The following is a 23295-nucleotide window of genomic DNA, read 5'->3' as shown; positions in this document are numbered from 1 at the left end:
AGATATTAAAGTTAAATTGTTTTTGTTCTAAATTGTTGTCCTTTAAGTGGTAACCAGCTAAGTTTGCATTTTTATTGACCTTTTTAATAATCTATTTGGTGTGTTTAGTTTTTGTGCTACAAAAGTGCACTCTATTGCTGTTCATGACTTTTTATGTTTGTGTTCATTACACATTCTGATTAGAAAAAAACCTGTACTATTTAAATTAAAGCCAGTTTCTTTAGCTTCAATTGTCTTTTTTTTCTTTTAGGGTTTCACATGTTTAAATACAGTTTATACGTTTTAAATGTTTAATATTGGGGGGAAAATGATCAAACTTGCAAATTAGTCTAGAAAAAAACATATAAAGGAATCGTGATAAAATCGTGATCGTGATATTAATTTTAAAAAATCGTGATATGACATTTTTGCCGTATCGTCCTCCCCGACTGCACAACATGAAGGCCCCTGGAATTAATCAGTGACTGAAGGAGTCGTCTGTAGCGCCGTCATTGATACCTGTAACGTAACGCCAGCTGCAGGAAGACGCACGGCTGTGTGGAGAGCTCCCAGCTGGAGCTGAAAACAAAAAAATAACCGATAGTATTAACGGTCAAAGATCCTGTTATCGGTTAACCGTTAAACGGTTAACCATGTGCATCCCTAGTCGTCACGCTCTAACATCTTTCTGTAGCTGTCACGTTATAGCCGTAGTCGCGCTGTAGCCGTCGCGCTGTAGCCGTCGCGCTGTAGCCGTCGCGCTGTAGCCGTCGCGTTGTAGTCGTAGTCATGCTGTTGGTGCAGTCGTCACGCTGTAACCATTATGCTGTACCCATCACACTGTAGCTGTTGTCATGCTGGAGCCGAAGTAATGCTAAAGCCGTCTTCATGCTGCAGCTGTCATGCTGTAGCTGTCTCGCTGTAGCTGTCATGCTGTAGCTGTCACGCCGTAGCTGTTGTCACGCCGTAGCTGTTGTCACGCTGTAGCGTCACCCTGTAGCCTTCGTCATGCTGTCGTCACACTGTAGCCACACTGTAGCTGTCGTCACGATGTAGTTATTGTCATGCTGTAGTCATTGTCACGCTGTAGCTGTCATCATGCTGTAGCCGTTGTCACGCTGTAGCCATCACACTGTAGCCGTCACACTGTAGCCTTCGTCATGCTGTAGCCTTCATCATGCCATCGTCATACCGTAGCTGTCATGCTGTAGCCGTCGTCACGCTGTAGCCTTCATCATGCTGTAGCCTTCGTCTTGCCGTCGTCACGCTGTAGCGCCGTCGCGCTGTAGCCTTTGTCATGCTGTCTTCATGCTGTAACTGTTGTCATGCCCTCGTCACGCTGTAGTGTCACGCTGTAGTGTCATGCTGTAGCCGTCGCGCTGCAGCCGTCATGCTGCAACCGTCACGCTGTAGTGTCATGCTGTAGTGTCACGCTGTAGCCGTCATGCTGTAGCCGTCATGCTGCAACCGTCACGCTGTAGTGTCATGCTGTAGTGTCATGCTGTAGTGTCACGCTGTAGCCGTCATGCTGTAGCCGTCATGCTGCAACCGTCACGCTGTAGCTGTCATGCTGCAACCGTCACGCTGTAGCTGTCATGCTGCAACCGTCACGCCGTAGCCGTCACGCCGTAGTGTCACACTGTAGCCGTCACGTCGTAGTGTCACGCCGTAGCCGTCACGCCGTAGCCGTCACGCCGTAGCCGTCACGCCGCAGCCGTCACGCTGTAGCGTCATGTCGTAGTGTCACGCCGTAGCCGTCACGCCGTAGCCGTCACGCTGTAGCCGTCACGCCGTAGCCATCACGCCGTAGCCGTCACGCTGTAGCCGTCACGTCGTAGTGTCACGCTGTAGCCGTCACGCCGTAGCCGTCACGCTGTAGCGTCATGTCGTAGTGTCACGCCGTAGCCGTCACGCTGTAGCCGTCACGCCGTAGCCGTCACGCCGTAGCCGTCACGCCGCAGCCGTCACGCCGCAGCCGTCACGCTGTAGCGTCATGTCGTAGTGTCACGCCGTAGCCGTCACGCTGTAGCCATCACGCCGTAGCCGTCACGCTGTAGCCGTCACGTCGTAGTGTCACGCCGTAGCCGTCACGCCGCAGCCGTCACGCTGTAGCGTCATGTCGTAGTGTCACGCCGTAGCCGTCACGCTGTAGCCGTCACGCCGTAGCCATCACGCCGTAGCCGTCACGCTGTAGCCGTCACGTCGTAGTGTCACGCCGTAGCCGTCACGCCGTAGCCGTCATGCTGTAGCTGTCACGTCGTAGTGTCACGCTGTAGCCGTCACGCTGTAGCGTCACGTCGTAGTGTCACGCCGTAGCCGTCACGCTGTAGCCGTCACGTCGTAGTGTCACGCTGTAGCCGTCACGCCGTAGCCGTCACGCCGTAGCCGTCACGCCGTAGCCGTCACGTCGTAGTGTCACGCTGTAGCCGTCACGCTGTAGCGTCACGTCGTAGTGTGACGCCGTAGCCGTCACGCTGTAGCCGTCACGCTGTAGCGTCACGCCGCAGCCGTCACGCTGTAGCCGTCACGCTGTAGCGTCACGTCGTAGTGTCACGCCGTAGCCGTCACGCTGTAGCCGTCACGTCGTAGTGTCACGCTGTAGCCGTCACGCTGTAGCGTCACGTCGTAGTGTCACGCCGTAGCCGTGACGCTGTAGCCGTCACGTCGTAGTGTCACGCCGTAGCCGTCACGCTGTAGCGTCACGTCGTAGTGTCACGCCGTAGCCGTCACGCTGTAGCCGTCACGTCGTAGTGTCACGCTGTAGCCGTCACGCTGTAGCGTCACGTCGTAGTGTCACGCTGTAGCCGTCACGCTGTAGCCGTCACGCTGTAGCGTCACGTCGTAGTGTCACGCTGTAGCCGTCACGCTGTAGCCGTCACGTCGTAGTGTCACGCTGTAGCCGTCACGCTGTAGCGTCACGTCGTAGTGTCACGCTGTAGCCGTCACGCCGCAGCCGTCACGCCGCAGCCGTCACGCCGTAGCCGTCACGCCGTAGCCGTCACGCCGTAGCCGTCACGCCGCAGCCGTCACACTGTAGCCGTCACGCTGTAGCCGTCACGTCGTAGTGTCACGCTGTAGCTGTCACGCCGCAGCCGTCACGCTGCAGCCGTCACGCTGTAGCCGTCATGGTGTGATTCTAACGCCGTCTGCCTGTCAGGACGGGGAGACTCCTCTGATCAAAGCCACCAAGATGCGGAACGTGGAGATCGTGGAGCTGCTGCTCGACAAAGGAGCCAAGGTGTCGGCCGTGGACAAGGTGAGACCCGTACGGACACAACCGCCGTCCAGCCCGAGCCCCGGCGCTCAGCCCGGCCCGCCGTGTCTCCGCAGAAGGGCGACACGCCGCTGCACGTGGCGATCCGCGGCCGCAGCCGCCGCCTGGCCGAGCTGCTGCTGCGGAACCCCAAAGACGGCCGGCTGCTGTACCGGCCCAACCGCGCCGGCGAGACGCCCTACAACGTGGACTGCAGCCACCAGAAGAGCATCCTCACGCAGATCTTCGGAGCGAGTACGGCCGCCGCGCGCCGCCCGAGGACGGGGGGGGCGGAGCTGACCTGTCCCCTCCTCCCGCAGGACACCTGTCCCCCTCGGAGACGGACGGAGACATGCTGGGCTACGACCTGTACAGCTCGGCGCTGGCCGACATCCTGAGCGAGCCGACCATGCAGCCGCCCATCTGCGTGGGGCTGTACGCCCAGTGGGGCAGCGGCAAGAGCTTCCTGCTCAAGAAGCTGGAGGGTGAGACGCCGGGGACGATGAGGGACGCCGGGGACGATGAGGGACGCCGGGGACGATGAGGGACGCCGGGGACGATGAGGGACGCCGGGGACGATGAGGGAAGCCGGGGACAATGAGGGATGCCGGGGACGATCAATCAATCAATCAATGTATTTTTGTACAGCCCAGTATCACAACAGCAGCTGCCTCAGAGGCTTCAAGATGTTACATTGGTCGGTAAAAATAAAAACAGTGAATAAGCATAATGGTAATATGTCAAATTCACAGTAACGAGACAAAACGAAGCAACCACCGCCTTAGACCCTCACATCCGGCAAGAAGAAACTCCAGAAACCCAGTGGGAGAAGAAGAAATCTTGGGGAGAACCACAGTATGGAGGGATCCCTCTCCCAGGGACGGACAGCTTTGGCAACAGCTAGCATGAGACAATAAGAAGTAAAGCCTAGGACTATGTTGAGGACAGTCCGTTGGACGGTCCAGCACAAGAACCACGGATCCCAGCAGTAGAACCGAAGCCAGTCCACGGGCAGGACCGACAGGAGTGTCCTCCCGGTCCGGACGGAGCTTGTTCGTAGGCCTTCGTAATAGTGGAGTCAGCAACTGAAACTGGAGAAGACTCCCCCTCGAAGGGGGGGACAGCAGGGGAAAAGCAATGAACGGACTAAAGGGAAGAACATTCAGACATTAGAGGACAGGGCTCAGTGCACCGTACTTCCCACAGCATTCTAGCTCCTGGGGCAGCTTTGTGGATACTTTACTGTTTAAACTAGTATTTAGTTAGTATAGTTTAGTTTAGTTTAATTTAGTTTAGTTTGGTTTAGTTGAGTTGAGTTGAGTTGAGTTGAGTTGAGTTTAGTTTAGACTCCCTAGCTGACCTGATCATAGGCTGCATCGAAGAGAAACGTCTTGAGCCTAACCTTAAATGTGGAGACTGTGTCTGCCTCTTTGACACCACTTGGAAGCTGGTTCCATAAAAACGGTGCCTGATAGCTAAAGGCTCTTCCACCTAGTGTCCATTTAGAGCAGGGGTGGGGAACCCTGGTCCTGGAGGGCCGCAGACCTGCATGTTTTCCACGTCTCCCTGCTTCAACACACCTGAATCGAATCAAGATTCATGGCCAAGTCCAGCAGAAGCCAGATCACGAGCCTCATTGCAATCAGCTGTGTTGAAGCAGGGAGCGGCCCTCCAGGACCAGGGTTCCCCACCCCTGGTTTAGAGACCCCAGGAGTCACCAGTAACCAGGGCCGGTTTTAGCTGTGGGCGGTGTGGGCGACCGCCCAGGGCGCAGTCTCTGAGAGGGCGCACTGGCGCCGAGCGCAAGAGAGAGAAAAAACAAAAAAACTCGCCAGTTTTCCAGACTTGTACTCATTTCCATGTCAAGTTAGTGGCGTGAGCGCTGGGGGGCACTCATTTGTCAGCTTGTGTGTCCGTTCGGGCTGTCTGGGGGGGGGGGGGGGGTCAACGAGCGACTGCAGAGGTTGGCAAGGGGGCGGGGCGGGGGGGGGGCAGACTGGTGCCAACACGGACTGCTTCAACATTAATTGTATTTCATAATTAATACAGACCCTCAGTAACTGACTGGGTTATGTGAAAAAAAATGGAAAAAAAATCTTGGTAAATTTGTTTACTTGTGACTCCGGACTCCGGTTGATTTCCGGTGAACCGTGACCGGAAGGCGCTGACGAAAGGCAATGTTTTGATCATGGATCCAAGTAAAAGACCAAAGACTCTATCAGATGCCCAGTTTAGAAAAAGAGGAGGAGAAACGAGCAAAAGATAGAGGTATGCATTTTTTTATGAGTGATGTGAACGATAGAGGCCATTTATTAGCCTTTTGTTAGTATGTTGCTGAGCCACAGAACTGAACTGAAATATTTAAGATTATATTTCATAAAATAATCCAAAAATAATATAATGTATTGCTATATATTGTTGTTTTGGTGGTGGGGTTTGGCGGTAAGTTTTTGTTGGCCGTGGGGCGGGGCGGGGTGGGATGGGGGGGGTTGTAGCCTGAACCGCCTCTGCCAGTGACCCTGCATTGTGAGAGCGGAGTGCTCTGATTGGTCGATAAGGCGTTAAAGCATCTTGTAGATAGGTCGGAGCCATCCCATTTAGGATTTTGTAAGTGAGGAGAAGGATTTTAAATCTAACTCTAAACTCGACAGGAAGCCAGTGAAGAGATTTTAGAACGGGAGTAATGTGTTCACGTCTTCTAGTTCCAGTTAATAATCTGGCGGCTGCATTTTGAACCAACTGAAAGTTTTTTAATACACTTTTTGGGCAGGCTGCGAGAAGGGAGTTGCAGTAGTCCAGTCTAGTAGAAACAAATGCATGGATGAGTTTTTCTGCATCGCTTCAAGGTAGAATGTTTCTTATTTTAGCTATGTTGCGCAAGTGGAAATATGCTGTTTTACAAGCCAGGTTGATGTGTGCTTTAAAGGAGATATCCTGATCAAATAAGACCCCGAGGTTCCTGACAGTAGAGGAGGAGGATACACTGACGTTATCTAAGGTAATAATCTGTTTGGATAGACACTCTCTCAGTTTATGGGGGCCTAGTATAATGACCTCTGTTTTGCCAGGATTCAGACGGAGATAGTTCGTAGTCATCCAGGATTTAATTTCTCTGATACAGTCACTGAGTCTGTCTATTTGATTAGTTTGATCAGGTTTCATAGATAAATACAGTTGTGTCTCATCTGCATAGCAATGAAAATTGATATCGTGACTTCTAATTATGTTCCCTAAAGGAAGCATATATAACAGAAATAAAATTGGCCCGAGCACGGACCCTTGAGGAACCCCAGAACTGACCTGGGAGCACGGTGAGGACTGTTGGTTAACGTGAACAAATTGGTACCTATTAGATAAATAGGATTTGAACCAGCAGAGGGCTTTTCCTCTGATGCCAACCTCACATTCTAACCTCTGCAGGAGAATATTGTGGTCGATTGTATCAAAAGCAGGAGCACACCCTCCCAGGGTGTGCTCCAACTATAGGGGGATTACACTCCTCAGCCTCCCCGGGAAAGTCTAATCCAGGGTACTGGAGAGGAGGATCCGACCGATAGTCGAACCTCGGATCCAGGAGGAACAATGCGGTTTTCGTCCTGGTCGTGGAACAGTGGACCAGCTCTACACCCTCCACAGGGGCTCGAGGGTTCGTGGGAGTTTGCCCAACCAGTCCACATGTGTTTTGTGGACTTGGAGAAGGCGTTCGACCGCGTTCCTCGTGGTGTCTTGTGGGGGGATGCTCTGGGAATACGGAGTCCGGGGCCCCCTGTTAAGGGCCGTCTGGTCTCTGTAGGACCGGAGTAGGAGTCTGGTCCGCATTGCTGGCAGTAAGTCGGACCTGTTCCCGGTGCATGTTGGACTCCGGCAGGGCTGCCCTTTGTCACCGGTTCTGTTCAACATTTTTATGGACAGAATTTCTAGGTGCAGCCAGGGGCCGGAGGGGGTCCGGTTCGGGGACCACAGGATTTCATCTCTGCTTTTTGTAGATGATGTTGTCCTGTTGGCTTCATCGAACCCGGACCATCATGCACTGGGGCGGTTCACAGCCGAGTGTGAAGCGGCAGGGATGAGGATCAGCACCTCCAAATCCGAGGCCATGGTCCTCAACCGGAACAAGGTGGCTTGCCCTCTCCAGGTCGGTGGAGAGACTCTGGTCCAGGTGGAGGAGTTTAAGTATCTTGGGGTCTTGTTCACAGTGGGGGACGGATGGAGGTGAGACTGACAGGCGGATCGGTGCAGCGTCTGCAGTGATCAGTCGTTGTATCGGTCCGTTGTGGTGAAGAGGGAGCTGAGCCGAAAGGCGAAGCTCTCGATTTACCGGTCAGTCTACGTTCCCACCCTCACCTCTGGTCATGAGCTTTGGGTCATGACCGAAAGGACAAGATCCCGGATACAAGCGGCCGAAATGAGCTTCCTCCGTAGGGGGGCTGGACTCCCTTAGAGACAGGGGGAGGAGCTCAGTCACCAGGGAGGAGCTCAGAGTAGAGCCGCTTCTCCTCCACATTGAGAGGGGCCAGCTGAGGAGGCTCGGGCATCTGGTTAGGATGCCTCCTGGACGCCTCCCTGGGGAGGTTTTCCGGGAATGTCCCACTGGGAGGAGACCCCCGGGAAGACCCAGGACACGCTGGAGAGACTATGTCTCTCGGCTGGCCTGGGAACGCCTTGGGATCCTCCCTCAGGGGATGCTGGGGGACTCTGGGGATGCTGGGGGACTCTCTGGATGCTGGGGGACGATGAGGGACGCTGGGACACACTGGGGGACCCTGGGGGATGCTTCTGTTGTTAAGCTGTGTTTTATGACTAAAGTGGACTGAAGCCGTGCCCCCCCCCCCCCCCCCCCCCCCCCGCCCCCCTCACCCCCCCAGATGAGATGAAGACCTTCGCTGGCCAGCAGGTGGAGCCACTGTTCCAGTTCTCCTGGGTCCTGGTCTTCCTGTCCCTGCTGCTCTGTGGTTCCGTCGCCGTCGTCCTCGGGTTCTCCGTCGACCCCAAGCTGTCCGTGGCCGTCTCCCTGAGCCTGCTGGCCCTGATCCACCTCTTCTTCGGTGAGAACCTGGAGAACCCTGGAGAACCGGGCTGGGAGTAGAACCCGTGGAACCAGAGTGGCCGTCGACCTGTTGGAACCCCGCTGACGTTGTGGGTTTGTGGTTCCAGTGCTGGTGTACTTCGGCGGCCGCCGGGAGGGGGACAGCTGGACGTGGGCGTGGCTTCTGAGCACCCGGCTCGCCCGGCATGTCGGGTACCTGGAGCTGCTGCTGAAGCTGATGTTCGTCAACCCGCCGGAGCTGCCGGAGCAGAGCACCAGGGCCCTGCCCGTCAGGTACCAGAACCACCGGGTACCAGACCCCTGATTGTCAGGTACCAGAACCCACCAGGTACCAGACCCCCATCGAGTACCAGAACCCACTGGGTACCAGGACCCTGCCTGTCAGGTTCCAGACCCCCACCAGGTACCAGAGCCCCACCGGGTACGAGATCCCCACTGGGTACCAGACCCCCACCGAGTACCAGAACCCACCGGGTATCAGGACCCTGCCTGTCAGGTTCCAGACCCCCACCAGGTACCAGACCCCCATCGAGTACCAGAACCCACTGGGTACCAGGACCCTGCCTGTCAGGTTCCAGAGCCCCACCGGGTTCCAGACCCCCACCGGGTTCCAGAGCCCCACCGGGTTCCAGAGCCCCACCGGGTTCCAGAGCCCTGCCTGTTAGGAACCCTACCAGGTACCAGAGAGGAGACATCTGTTCCCTCCAGGTCCATGTGGCGTCCCCCTCCCTTTCCCCTCCCGTCCCCCTCATGTCCCCCTCACGTCCCCCTCACGTCCCCCTGCAGGTTCCTGTTCACGGACTACAACCGTCTGTCCAGCGTTGGAGGAGAGACGTCCCTGGCGGAGATGATCGCCACGCTGTCCGACGCCTGTGAGCGGGAGTTCGGCTTCCTCGCCACGCGTCTCTTCCGCGTCTTCAAGACCGAGGAGACGCAAGGTGATGTCTCCGGCGGGGCGGGGCGGGGGACGCGTGGCGTGGGCGGGGTTTGGTGGGGCGTGGGCGGGGCTTGGTGGGGCGGGGTTTGGCGGGGGCGGGGCTTCCCTCCGGTCCTGATGCCGTCGTCCGTCCCCCTCAGGGAAGAGGAAGTGGAAGAAGACGTGCTGCGTCCCGTCCTTCGTGCTCTTCGTCCTGGTCCTGTCCTGCCTGCTGGCCGGCCTGGCGCTGCTGGCGGCGTTCCGGGCGGACGGGCAGAACCGCTCGGTGAACGGCGTGCTGGTGGGCCTGGGCGGCGTGGTGGGCGTGGCCGTCCTGCTGAACTGCAGGACCTGGTGGCAGGTGACCGACTCGGTGCTGCACTCCCAGAGGAAGAGGCTCCACGGCGCCGCCAACAGGATGCACAAGCTGAAGAGCGAGGGCTTCATGAAGGTGGGCGGGGCTTCGTGGGAGGGAGGGGCTTCCTGGGGTGGGAGGGGCTTCAGGGGAGGGAGGGGCTCACGTCAAAGGAAACCTTTGGGACAGGTTATTGTTTAACAGAAGGAAAGAAAAGAGGAAGTGAGTCGGTGTTGAAAGTAACCCGGATCTCAGCCGAGAGGAGCTGCAGCCGGAGGAGGACGTCTAACCTTCTGACAGAACCCGCCCCTCCTGCAGGCTGCTGGAGGGCGTGCTGGTGCCTCAGTGTGTGTGTGTGTGTGTGTGTGTGTGTGTCCAGGTGCTGAAGTCGGAGGTGGACCTCATGTCTCGAATGACCAAAACCATCGACGGCTTCACGCAGCACCAGACCCGGCTGGCCGTGGTCATCGACGGCCTGGACTCCTGCGAGCAGGACCGGGTGCTGCAGATGCTGGACACGGTGAGGGGCGGGGCCTCTGCGGGGGCGGGGCCTGCGGGGGCGGGGCCTCTGACGGCCCGCCGCTGTCTCCTCAGGTGCGCGTCCTCTTCTCGAAGGGGCCGTTCATCTCCATCTTCGCCAGCGACCCGCACATCATCATCAAGGCCATCAACCAGAACCTGAACAGCGTGCTGCGCGACTCCAACATCAACGGCCACGACTACATGAGGAACATCGTGCACCTGCCCGTCTTCCTCAACAGCAGGGGCCTCTCCAGCGCCAGGAGGATGTGCGCCGCCGCCGCCGCCGCGCCCGCCAACGGGGACGCCGCCGCCGCCGACGGTAACCTTGGTAACGCTGAAGCCAGCTGCAGTACTCACACACACACACACACACACACTCCTGCCTCGCTGCACACACTGCTGTGTTACAATGAGTGTGTGTGTGTGTGTGTGTGTGTGCGTGTGTGTGTGTGTGTGTGTGTGTGTGTGTGTGTGTGCGCAGGCTGGCACGAGGAGCTGGACAGGAAGTTGTCTCAGCACAGTCTGGGGGAGTTAAAGTTTGGCAGCAGGACGACTCTGAACCGGAGGGTGAGTGTGACCTGTGACCTCTGTCCTGTGACCTGAGCGTGACCTGTGGCCTCTGTCCTGTGACCTGAGCGTGACCTCTGACCTCTGACCCGTGACCCGGCTCCAGGACACGTACCGCCGGCGGCAGGCGCAGCGCTCGGTGACTCGGCAGATGTCGTTCGACCTGACGAAGCTGATGGTGACGGAGGACTGGTTCAACGACATCAGTCCCCAGAGCCTGAGGCGGCTGCTCAACATCGTGTCAGTGACGGGTCAGGCTCCGCCCCCCGCTCCGCCCCCTCCGGCCCCCTCCGCCGAGCCCCGCCCTAACCCCTCCCTCCCCCCCGCCCCGCAGGCCGCCTGCTGCGGGCCAATCAGATCGCGTTCGGCTGGGACCGGCTGGCGTCCTGGATCCACCTGACGGAGCAGTGGCCCTACAGGACGTCCTGGCTGCTGCTGCACCTGGAGGAGACGGACGGCGTCCCCGACCACTGTCCCCTCAAGACGCTGTACGAGAGGTGAGGTCCGCCAGGGCCTGGCTGCCCGCCTGTCTCTGCCCGCCTGTTGCTGTCTGCCTGCTGCTGTCTGCCTGTTGCTGTCCGCCTGTCTCTGTTCGCCTGCTGCTGTCCGCCTGTTTCGTCCGCCTGTCTCTGTCCGCTTGTTGCTGTTGGTTCTGCCGTTGTCTGCCTGTTGCTGTTGACCCTGTTGCAGTCCACCTGTCGCTGTCGGCCTGCTGCTGTCCACTTGTTGCTGTTGATTCTGTTGCTGTCCAACTGTTGCTGCCCGCCTGTTGCTGCCTGCCTGTTGCTGCTTGTCTGTTGCTGTCTGCATGCTGCTGTTCACTTGTTGCTGTTGGTTCTGTTGCTGCCCGCCTGTCTCTGTCCGCCTGTTTCATCCGCCTGACTCTGTCCACTTGTTGCTGTTGGTTCTGCCGTTGCCCGCCTGTCTCTGTCCGCCTGTTGCTGTCCGCCTGTTTCGTCCGCCTGTCTCTGTCCGCTTGTTGCTGTTGGTTCTGCCGTTGCCCGCCTGTCTCTGTCCGCCTGTTGCTGTCCGCCTGTTTCGTCCGCCTGTCTCTGTCCGCTTGTTGCTGTTGGTTCTGCTGTTGTCTGCCTGTTGCTGTTGACCCTGTTTCATCTGCCTGTTGCTGTCCACCTGTTGCTGTCCGCCTGTTGCTGTCGGCCTGCTGCTGTCCACTTGTTGCTGTTGGTTCTGTTGCTGTCCACCTGTTGCTGCCCGCCTGTTGCTGCCTGCCTGTTGCTGCTTGTCTGTTGCTGTCTGCATGTTGCTGTTCACTTGTTGCTGTTGGTTCTGTTGCTGCCCGCCTGTCTCTGTCCGCCTGTTTCATCCGCCTGACTCTGTCCACTTGTTGCTGTTGGTTCTGCCGTTGCCCGCCTGTCTCTGTCCGCCTGTTGCTGTCCGCCTGTTTCGTCCGCCTGTCTCTGTCCGCTTGTTGCTGTTGGTTCTGCCGTTGCCCGCCTGTCTCTGTTCGCCTGCTGCTGTCCACCTGTTTCGTCCGCCTGTCTCTGTCCGCTTGTTGCTGTTGGTTCTGCCGTTGTCTGCCTGTTGCTGTTGACCCTGTTGCAGTCCACCTGTCGCTGTCGGCCTGCTGCTGTCCACTTGTTGCTGTTGATTCTGTTGCTGTCCGCCTGTCTCTGTTCGCCTGCTGCTGTCCGCCTGTTTCGTCCGCCTGTCTCTGTCCACTTGTTGTTGTTGGTTCTGTTGCTGCCCGCCTGTCTCTGTCCGCCTGTTTCATCCGCCTGACTCTGTCCGCTTGTTGCTGTTGGTTCTGCCGTTGTCCGCCTGTCTCTGTCCGCCTGTCGCTGTCCGCCTGTTTCATCCGCCTGTCTCTGTCCGCTTGTTGCTGTTGGTTCTGCTGTTGTCTGCCTGTTGCTGTTGACCCTGTTTCATCTGCCTGTTGCTGTCCACCTGTTGCTGTCCGCCTGTTGCTGTCGGCCTGCTGCTGTCCACTTGTTGCTGTTGGTTCTGTTGCTGTCCACCTGTTGCTGTCCGCCTGTTGCTGTCCAACTGTTGCTGTCCGCCTGTTGCTGTCCAACTGTTGCTGTCCGCCTGTTGCGTGTCCAACTGTTGCTGTCCGCCTGTTGCTGCCCGCCTGTCACTGTCTGCCTGTTGCTGTCCGCCTGTTTTGTCCGCCTGTTGGTGAGGCGTCCCGGTGTCTCCGTCTCAGGGTGTTGAGGAACATTCCGACCACGAAGGACGTGGAGCCGCTGCTGGAGATCGACGGGGACGTCCGCAGCTTCGAGGTCTTCCTGTCCTCCAGGACTCCGGTTCTGACGGCCCGGGACGTCCGGACCTTCCTGCCCTGCACCGTCAACCTGGACCCCAAACTCAGGGAGATCATCGCAGGTCAGTCCCAGAACCCCGCTCCCGGTCCAGAACCCTGTAGAACCCTGCTCCCGGTCCAGAACCCTGTAGAACCCTGCTCCCGGTCCAGAACCCTGTAGAACCCTGCTCCCGGTCCAGAGCCCTGATCCCGGTCCATCTGATCCAGATGTGTCTCTGATCCAGATGTGTCTCTCTCTGATCCAGATGTGCGAGCTGCTCGGGAGCAGATGAATGTGGGCGGAGCCTCTTTCCCGCCCCTCCCCCTGCAGGAGGCCCAGCCCCGCCCCTCGTCCATGTACAGCCAGGTGTCCTTGGGCCTGTCTCCGTCGGCGTCCTTCAGCGGACCCTTCCCTCCTCCGGCTGGGGGCGTGGCCTCCCCTCAGCCAATCAGCAGCTACTTCAGTGGCTCGGCCGGACCGCAGCACCCCTTCTACAACCGGGTGAGGCTGGCTCCGCCCACCCGAGCCGACACACCCCGACTCACTCATCTTCATTTCGAGAGTGAAGCTCAGCTCTCAGCCAATCACAGGCCTGAGATTCACCCCGGGGGTGGAGTCACGGCTTTTACTCAGATAAAGAGTAACTAGTTACTCAGTGGAGTTCACCTACATGTTAGACTCAGAGGAGGAAGATGCTCAATCAGCCAGATGCGAGAGGTGTCGGGTTACATCCAGATGTTGAGCTTCACTCTGTTTTGTCTCCATAAGCATCATTTTGATTTTCTCCCCTCCCCCTCCCCCCTCAGCCATATTTCCCCCTCCACCTTTACCAGCTGCCACGCCCCCTCATGGCTCCTCCCCCTCACCTCCATCCACGGCCGCCTGCTAGAGGCCGAGACGCCGCCACACCCGTGAGTACCATCACAGGAAACAGGAAGTGACTGGTTACAGGAAGTGACTGGTTATGGGAAGTGACAAGAGGCAGGGAGTGACTGGTTACAGGAAGTGACTGGTCACGGGAAGTGACAGGAAGCAGGAAGTGACTGGTTACAGGAAGTGACAGGAAGCAGGAACTGACAGTCCTTGGTAGAGCTGACAGTTCCTGTCTGGACTCGTTCTGCTGTGGGAAGCTCCCACCCTGCCAGATTTCATTTTTCCCATTTCCAGCCTGATCCTGAAGGCATCAGGAGTTCAGACCAACTCCTCCTGTTTTCATTGGTCAGCGTCTGTCAGCAGTTCACTCGTGACTGGTAGCAGTGGGTCGGTAAAGGGTTAGCGGTGGGTTAGTTAAGGTTAGCGGTGGGTTAGTTAAAGGACCTGTATCCTGCTTTTTTAGCTCGTCCAAACCCCAGAAATAACATTAACATGGTCATAGTTTATTTTTGGCGCAAAGGAAAAGTCATTTTGTGTGAAATAAAAGATTTTCTGGGGCTAATTCTGAAACCCGGAAGAGAAAACGCTCTGGTTCACTGAATCCCGCCTCTCCCCCTGTGGACTTTGACTGACAGCTACTTCAACCAATCAGAGCTTCGTTAGCGTCTCTAAGGGCTAGCTTTAGCTCTTTAGCTCTAGCTTCTCTACACGGAAAGACACGCGAAAACGTCTTTTCCTGTTAGAAACTCACCAAGCGCAGACCCTCCAGACCCTTCAGACCCTTCAGACCCTCCAGACCCTCCAGACCCTTCAGACCCTCCAGACCCTCCAGACCCTCCAGACCCTTCAGACCCTCCAGACCCTCCAGACCCTCCAGACCCTTCAGACCCTACAGACCCTCCAGACCCTCCAGACCCTTCAGACCCTCCAGACCCTTCAGACCCTTCAGACCCTTCAGACCCTTCAGACCCTCCAGACCCTTCAGACTCTTCAGACCCTTCAGACCCTCCAGACCCTTCAGACACTTCAGACCCTCCAGACTCTTCAGACTCTTCAGACCCTTCAGACCCTTCAGACCCTCCAGACCCTTCAGACCCTCCAGACCCTCCAGACCCTTCAGACCCTCCAGACCCTTCAGACCCTCCAGATCCTTCAGACCCTTCAGACCCTTCAGACCCTCCAGACCCTTCAGACCCTCCAGACCCTCCAGACCCTCCAGACCCTCCAGACCCTTCAGACCCTCCATACCCTCCAGACCCTCCAGACCCTTCAGACCCTTCAGACCCTTCAGACCCTCCAGACCCTTCAGACCCTTCAGACTCTTCAGACCCTTCAGACTCTTCAGACCCTTCAGACCCTCCAGACCCTCCAGACTCTTCAGACCCTTCAGACCCTTCAGACCCTTCAGACCCTCCTGACCCTTCAGACCCTCCAGACCCTTCAGACTCTTCAGACTCTTCAGACCCTTCAGACTCTTCAGACCCTTCAGACCCTCCAGACCCTTCAGACCCTTCAGACCCTTCAGACTCTTCAGACTCTTCAGACCCTTCAGACCCTTCAGACCCTTCAGACCCTCCATACCCTTCAGACTCTTCAGACTCTTCAGACCCTCCAGACCCTTCAGACCCTTCAGACCCTTCAGACCCTCCTGACCCTTCAGACCCTTCAGACCCTCCAGACCCTTCAGACTCTTCAGACTCTTCAGACCCTTCAGACTCTTCAGACCCTTCAGACCCTCCTGACCCTTCAGACCCTTCAGACTCTTCAGACCCTTCAGACCCTTCAGACCCTCCTGACCCTCCATACCCTTCAGACTCTTCAGACTCTTCAGACCCTCCAGACCCTCCAGACCCTTCAGACCCTCCAGACCCTTCAGACTCTTCAGACCCTCCAGACCCTCCAGACCCTTCAGACCCTTCAGACCCTCCAGACCCTCCAGACCCTTCAGACCCTTCAGACTCTTCAGACCCTTCAGACCCTCCAGACCCTTCAGACCCTTCAGACCCTTCAGACTCTTCAGACTCTTCAGACCCTTCAGACCCTTCAGACCCTTCAGACCCTCCATACCCTTCAGACTCTTCAGACTCTTCAGACCCTCCAGACCCTTCAGACCCTTCAGACCCTTCAGACCCTCCTGACCCTTCAGACCCTCCAGACCCTTCAGACCCTTCAGACTCTTCAGACCCTTCAGACTCTTCAGACCCTTCAGACTCTTCAGACCCTTCACACCCTCCAGACCCTTCAGACCCTTCAGACTCTTCAGACTCTTCAGACCCTTCAGACCCTTCAGACCCTCCTGACCCTCCATACCCTTCAGACTCTTCAGACTCTTCATACCCTCCAGACCCTTCAGACCCTTCAGACCCTTCAGACCCTCCTGACCCTTCAGACCCTCCAGACCCTTCAGACTCTTCAGACTCTTCAGACCCTTCAGACTCTTCAGACCCTTCAGACCCTCCTGACCCTTCAGACCCTTCAGACTCTTCAGACCCTTCAGACTCTTCAGACCCTCCAGACCCTCCAGACCCTTCAGACCCTCCAGACCCTCCAGACCCTTCAGACCCTTCAGACCCTCCAGACCCTCCAGACCCTTCAGACCCTTCAGACCCTTCAGACCCTCCAGACCCTTCAGACCCTCCAGACCCTTCAGACCCTTCAGACTCTTCAGACCCTTCAGACCCTTCAGACTCTTCAGACCCTTCAGACCCTTCAGACCCTTCAGACTCTTCAGACCCTCCAGACCCTCCAGACCCTTCAGACTCTTCAGACCCTCCAGACCCTTCAGACCCTTCAGACTCTTCAGACTCTTCAGACCCTTCAGACCCTTCAGACTCTTCAGACTCTTCAGACCCTTCAGACCCTCCAGACCCTTCAGACCCTTCAGACTCTTCAGACCCTCCAGACCCTTCAGACCCTTCAGACTCTTCAGACCCTTCAGACCCTTCAGACTCTTCAGACTCTTCAGACCCTTCAGACCCTCCAGACCCTTCAGACCCTTCAGACTCTTCAGACTCTTCAGACCCTTCAGACCCTTCAGACCCTTCAGACCCTCCATACCCTTCAGACTCTTCAGACTCTTCAGACCCTCCAGACCCTTCAGACCCTTCAGACCCTTCAGACCCTCCTGACCCTTCAGACCCTCCAGACCCTTCAGACCCTTCAGACTCTTCAGACCCTTCAGACTCTTCAGACCCTTCAGACTCTTCAGACCCTTCAGACCCTCCAGACCCTTCAGACCCTTCAGACTCTTCAGACTCTTCAGACCCTTCAGACCCTTCAGACCCTCCTGACCCTCCATACCCTTCAGACTCTTCAGACTCTTCAGACCCTCCAGACCCTTCAGACCCTTCAGACCCTTCAGACCCTCCTGACCCTCCAGACCCTTCAGACTCTTCAGACTCTTCAGACTCTTCAGACCCTTCAGACTCTTCAGACTCTTCAGACCCTTCAGACCCTTCAGACTCTTCAGACCCTTCAGACCCTTCAGACCCTTCAGACTCTTCAGACCCTCCAGACCCTCCAGACCCTTCAGACTCTTCAGACCCTCCAGACCCTTCAGACCCTTCAGACTCTTCAGACTCTTCAGACCCTTCAGACCCTTCAGACTCTTCAGACTCTTCAGACCCTTCAGACCCTCCAGACCCTTCAGACCCTTCAGACTCTTCAGACCCTCCAGACCCTTCAGACCCTTCAGACTCTTCAGATCCTTCAGACCCTTCAGACTCTTCAGACTCTTCAGACCCTTCAGACCCTCCAGACCCTTCAGACCCTTCAGACTCTTCAGACTCTTCAGACCCTTCAGACCCTTCAGACCCTTCAGACCCTCCAGACCCTTCAGACCCTTCAGACTCTTCAGACCCTTCAGACCCTTCAGACTCTTCAGACTCTTCAGACCCTTCAGACCCTCCAGACCCTTCAGACCCTTCAGACTCTTCAGACTCTTCAGACCCTTCAGACCCTTCAGACCCTTCAGACCCTCCAGACCCTTCAGACTCTTCAGACTCTTCAGACCCTCCAGACCCTTCAGACCCTTCAGACCCTTCAGACCCTCCTGACCCTTCAGACCCTCCAGACCCTTCAGACCCTTCAGACTCTTCAGACCCTTCAGACTCTTCAGACCCTTCAGACTCTTCAGACCCTTCAGACCCTCCAGACCCTTCAGACCCTTCAGACTCTTCAGACTCTTCAGACCCTTCAGACCCTTCAGACCCTCCTGACCCTCCATACCCTTCAGACTCTTCAGACTCTTCAGACCCTCCAGACCCTTCAGACCCTTCAGACCCTTCAGACCCTCCTGACCCTCCAGACCCTTCAGACTCTTCAGACTCTTCAGACCCTTCAGACTCTTCAGACCCTTCAGACCCTCCTCACCCTTCAGACCCTTCAGACTCTTCAGACCCTTCAGACTCTTCAGACCCTCCAGACCCTCCAGACCCTTCAGACCCTCCAGACCCTCCAGACCCTTCAGACCCTTCAGACTCTTCAGACCCTTCAGACCCTTCAGACCCTTCAGACTCTTCAGACTCTTCAGACCCTTCAGACCCTTCAGACCCTTCAGACCCTCCAGACCCTCCATACCCTTCAGACCCTTCAGACCCTCCAGACCCTTCAGACCCTCCAGACCCTTCAGACCCTTCAGACTCTTCAGACTCTTCAGACCCTTCAGACTCTTCAGACCCTTCAGACCCTTCAGACTCTTCAGACCCTTCAGACCCTTCAGACCCTTCAGACTCTTCAGACCCTCCAGACCCTCCAGACCCTTCAGACTCTTCAGACCCTCCAGACCCTTCAGACCCTTCAGACCCTTCAGACCCTTCAGACTCTTCAGACTCTTCAGACCCTTCAGACCCTTCAGACCCTTCAGACCCTCCTGACCCTTCAGACCCTCCATACCCTTCAGACTCTTCAGACCCTTCAGACCCTCCAGACCCTTCAGACTCTTCAGACTCTTCAGACCCTTCAGACTCTTCAGACCCTTCAGACCCTCCTGACCCTTCAGACCCTTCAGACTCTTCAGACCCTTTAGACTCTTCAGACCCTCCAGACCCTCCAGACCCTTCAGACCCTCCAGACCCTCCAGACCCTTCAGACCCTTCAGACTCTTCAGACCCTTCAGACCCTTCAGACTCTTCAGACCCTCCAGACCCTTCAGACCCTTCAGACTCTTCAGACTCTTCAGACCCTTCAGACCCTTCAGACCCTTCAGACTCTTCAGACCCTCCAGACCCTTCAGACCCTTCAGACTCTTCAGACCCTCCAGACCCTCCAGACCCTTCAGACTCTTCAGACCCTTCAGACCCTTCAGACCCTTCAGACTCTTCAGACCCTCCAGACCCTTCAGACCCTTCAGACTCTTCAGACCCTCCAGACCCTTCAGACCCTTCAGACTCTTCAGACTCTTCAGACCCTTCAGACCCTTCAGACCCTTCAGACTCTTCAGACCCTCCAGACCCTTCAGACCCTTCAGCCTCTTCAGACTCTTCAGACCCTTCAGACTCTTCAGACCCTTCAGACCCTTCAGACCCTTCAGACCCTCCAGACCCTTCAGACCCTTCAGACCCTCCAGACCCTTCAGACCCTTCAGACTCTTCAGACTCTTCAGACTCTTCAGACCCTTCAGACTCTTCAGACTCTTCAGACCCTTCAGACCCTTCAGACCCTTCAGACTCTTCAGACCCTCCAGACCCTCCAGACCCTTCAGACTCTTCAGACCCTTCAGACCCTTCAGACCCTCCAGACCCTTCAGACCCTTCAGACTCTTCAGACTCTTCAGACCCTTCAGACCCTTCAGACCCTCCTGACCCTTCAGACCCTCCATACCCTTCAGACTCTTCAGACCCTTCAGACCCTTCAGACTCTTCAGACCCTTCAGACCCTCCTGACCCTTCAGACCCCTCAGACTCTTCAGACCCTTTAGACCCTTCAGACCCTCCAGACCCTCCAGACCCTTCAGACCCTTCAGACTCTTCAGACCCTTCAGACCCTTCAGACTCTTCAGACCCTCCAGACCCTTCAGACCCTTCAGCCTCTTCAGACTCTTCAGACCCTTCAGACTCTTCAGACCCTTCAGACCCTTCAGACCCTTCAGACCCTCCAGACCCTTCAGACCCTTCAGACCCTCCAGACCCTTCAGACCCTTCAGACTCTTCAGACTCTTCAGACTCTTCAGACCCTTCAGACTCTTCAGACTCTTCAGACCCTTCAGACCCTTCAGACCCTCCTGACCCTTCAGACCCTCCATACCCTTCAGACTCTTCAGACCCTTCAGACCCTTCAGACTCTTCAGACCCTTCAGACCCTCCTGACCCTTCAGACCCCTCAGACTCTTCAGACCCTTTAGACTCTTCAGACCCTTCAGACCCTCCTGACCCTTCAGACCCCTCAGACTCTTCAGACCCTTTAGACCCTTCAGACCCTCCAGACCCTCCAGACCCTTCAGACCCTTCAGACTCTTCAGACCCTTCAGACCCTTCAGACCCTCCAGACCCTCCAGACCCTTCAGACCCTTCAGACTCTTCAGACTCTTCAGACCCTTCAGACCCTTCAGACTCTTGCTCTTGCTTGACTGTTGCTTTCAGACGATGGTTAAAGTTTATCTCCGTAATCAGAGGTAGGAAAAAGCAGCAACGCTGATTGCCCAGGGCCTGCGGGGGGGGGGGGGGGGGGGGGGGGCATCTTACTCACAACAGGAAATGAAGACATCGTTTGTTTGTTGACTGTCTGCACTGCACCTCCTCTCGTTGTTTGTGGGAATCGAACCAGGGCTCGGCCTCGGTGGTGTCGGCCGCTCCGTCCGTCCTCCTCAGCTCCATGACCACCGAGTCCGTGTGCGAGCGCGTGCGGCTGATCGAAGGCATCGACCAGAGCATGATGGGACAGTACAGCGCCACCATCAGGAAGGTCAGGCAACCCGCTCCACCACACCAGCACTCCACTGCACCACTGCGCCGCTCAGTTCGATTCCTGTCTGTGTGCTTCAGGCCAACGTGAACGGGAGAGTTCTGTCTCAGTGTAACATCGACGAGCTGAAGAAAGAGATGAACATGAACTTCGGGGACTGGCAGCTGTTCAGAGCCACGGTCAGTGGAACGCCCCGTCCGGGAATCGAACGCGGAACCGCCGAGCCTGACCGATGTTCCTCCGCTGCAGATTCTTGACATGCGTCACACGGAGAGCCAGGTTCTGCACGAGGAAGCCGCTAGCGAGCAAGGCAGCGTCGTGGGCGTGGCCTCCGAGATGGGCCGGCGCGCCGTGGCCCCGCCCCTCGCCGGCGCCGCCAACCCGGACACGTCCCCGATGTACAACTTCAACCTGAGCTTCGAGGAGCTGAGCACGGTGGGCCTGGACGACGCCGCGCGGCAGGGCGGCGCGCAGTGGATGGTAGGTCGCAGAGCCCCGGCTCCGGGCGCCGGTTCCAGTCCCGTTTCCCTCTGGTTCCGTCGCGCGTTGACCTCTGACCTCCGTCCTCAGGGTGGCGCTCACAGGACCGCCAGCATGAGCAGCCTGAACTCGCAGGAGTCGTCCAACGACATCAGCCGGCTGACGGACCGGCAGCAGGCCGAGTACCGCGACGCCTACCAGGAGTACGTGGCGCAGATGGCGCAGCTGGAGACGGGCGGCGGCGGCGAGAAGCCGGTCCAGCCCCAGCCGGGACACTTCATGACGCCGTCCGCCGACGACAAGGGCAAGGACGGCGCCGAGCAGGACGGACGCAAGTCCTTCGCTAAGAGGGGCGGCAAGCCGGCGGCGGACGGCGGCGACTTCTCCGGCGCCGACGGCCTGGACCCCATCAGGGAGGAGGACGAGAAGGGCGAGCACGGCGCGTCCCGGGCGCCGCTCGGCCGCAAAGCCTCGGCGGAGCGCGGCGGCCTGTTCCAGGGCGCCGCCGCCGACCTCAGGCTGAAGGCGGGCGGCGGCGGCGGCGGCCTCCGCTACCAGAAGCTGACCAGCGACGACGAGTCGGAGGAGTCGGACAACGCTCCGCTGCTCAAGGCGCCGGACGCCAAGCCGGCCGGCGGCTCGCTGGCGCTCAAGGGGAAGGACTACCTGTCGGACGCCACGCTGGACAAGAAGGACTCGTCCGACTCGGGCGTGCGCTCCAGCGAGAGCTCGCCCAACCACTCGCTGCAGGACGAGGAGGCGGAGCTGTCGCAGGCGGAGCGGCCCGACCCCATGGAGCTGGACGGGGGGCGCGGCCTCCCCGGCGGCCCGCGGGACCCGGACCCGGCGGTCCGCATGTCCATCTGCTCCGAGGACCGCTGCAGCCTGCTGGCCAGCAGTCCCCGAGGACAGCTGGCCCTCGTCCCGGTCCTTCAACCTCAACCGCACGCCCAGCAGCGTCACGCTCAACAACAACCGGCCCGGCCCCGGCCCCGCCCCCTCCACCGCCGCCGTCACCGGCACCGGCACCGCGCCCGGCCCCGACAACGAGAACGTCCGCGTGGTCCACCTGAAGAGGGGCCTGAAGCCCGGAGACCCCCCCGAGGTCTGCGCCGTGTCCTCCGACGCCGTGGCCTTCGGCGAGGAGCGCGAGAGCATCCTGTGAGCCGGGGTCCTGCGGGGGCCGCCTGCTGACCCCCCACGCCCAGACCCACCTGGCACTACGGCGCCCCGCCCTGCACTACCCCGACCTGCCTGGACCCGCCCGGACCCGCCCCACACTGTCCTGCCCCCCCACGCCCACACCCACCCAGCGCCGACCCGCCTGGACCCGCCCGGACCCGCCCCACACTGTCCTGCCCCCCCACACCTAGACCCACCCAGCGCCAACCCATCTGGACCCGCCCCAACCTACCCTGCCCTGACCCGCCCGCCACTACCCCATCCTGTCCCGACGCGCCCCGCCCTGACCCGACCCACCTGGACCCGTCCCGCCCTGACCCGACCCACCTGGACCCGTCCCGCCCTGACCCGACCCACCTGGACCTGTCCCGCCCTGACCCGACCCACCTGGACCCGTCCCGCCCTGACCCGACCCACCTGGACCCGTCCCGCCCCCACCCACCCTGACACGCCCTGATGCGCCCCGCCCCGCCCTGTCCCGCCCCGAAGCGCCTGGCCCTGTCCCGACCCACCTGGACTCCTCTTTTGTGTTGTGTTGTGTTGTGTTGTGTTGTGTTGTGTTGTGTTGTGTTGTGTTGTGTTGTGTTTAGACTGTAGCTCGGTGACGTGGATGCTGGTAGCAGCTGCTGCATGTTGCCGTGGCGACACTGTGATTTTGCCGTCAGTCCAGGATGAAGTAGAAACGCTGTTTTTAACGAGTGAAACTCCAGGAAGAGTGAAGCAGAGCTTCAACCCGACCTGTGACCTCTGACCTCTGAACGCTTCTGCCCCCAATCAGTATCAACACCCCGCTCCAGACTGGTAGCACCACTGCGCAAGCTAGCATAGCCGTCAGCGTCAGCCATGTTTCAGTATTAGCCAGATGTTTCAGCGTTAGCCAGATGTTTCAGTGTTAGCTTGATGTTTCAGAATTAGCCACGTTTCAGTGTTAGCCAGATGTTTCAGCGTTAGCCAGATGTT

At 58.0% G+C, this 23295-nt stretch overlaps 1 protein-coding gene across 1 annotated transcript in view; it reads left to right on the top strand.

The window, feature by feature from the left end:
* Window positions 1–22669, top strand: part of kidins220b (kinase D-interacting substrate 220b) — a 35733-nt gene extending 13064 nt beyond the window's left edge. Inside the window, 20 exon segments of the mRNA XM_030087369.1 lie at window positions 3137–3235; window positions 3310–3487; window positions 3553–3717; window positions 8098–8277; window positions 8387–8552; window positions 9066–9217; window positions 9357–9646; window positions 9930–10070; window positions 10145–10400; window positions 10554–10639; window positions 10746–10890; window positions 10974–11136; window positions 12804–12982; window positions 13166–13401; window positions 13707–13811; window positions 20536–20673; window positions 20754–20852; window positions 20923–21153; window positions 21244–22053; window positions 22055–22669. Of these exon segments, the coding sequence (XP_029943229.1) occupies window positions 3137–3235; window positions 3310–3487; window positions 3553–3717; window positions 8098–8277; window positions 8387–8552; window positions 9066–9217; window positions 9357–9646; window positions 9930–10070; window positions 10145–10400; window positions 10554–10639; window positions 10746–10890; window positions 10974–11136; window positions 12804–12982; window positions 13166–13401; window positions 13707–13811; window positions 20536–20673; window positions 20754–20852; window positions 20923–21153; window positions 21244–22053; window positions 22055–22318 (4083 nt within the window). The 3' untranslated portion in view covers window positions 22319–22669.
* Window positions 22670–23295: the final 626 nt, after the last annotated feature.

Source organism: Salarias fasciatus, unplaced genomic scaffold (assembly GCF_902148845.1).
Source record: "Salarias fasciatus unplaced genomic scaffold, fSalaFa1.1, whole genome shotgun sequence".
NCBI lineage: Eukaryota > Metazoa > Chordata > Actinopteri > Blenniiformes > Blenniidae > Salarias > Salarias fasciatus.
This window is presented reverse-complemented; position numbering and strand designations above follow the sequence as displayed.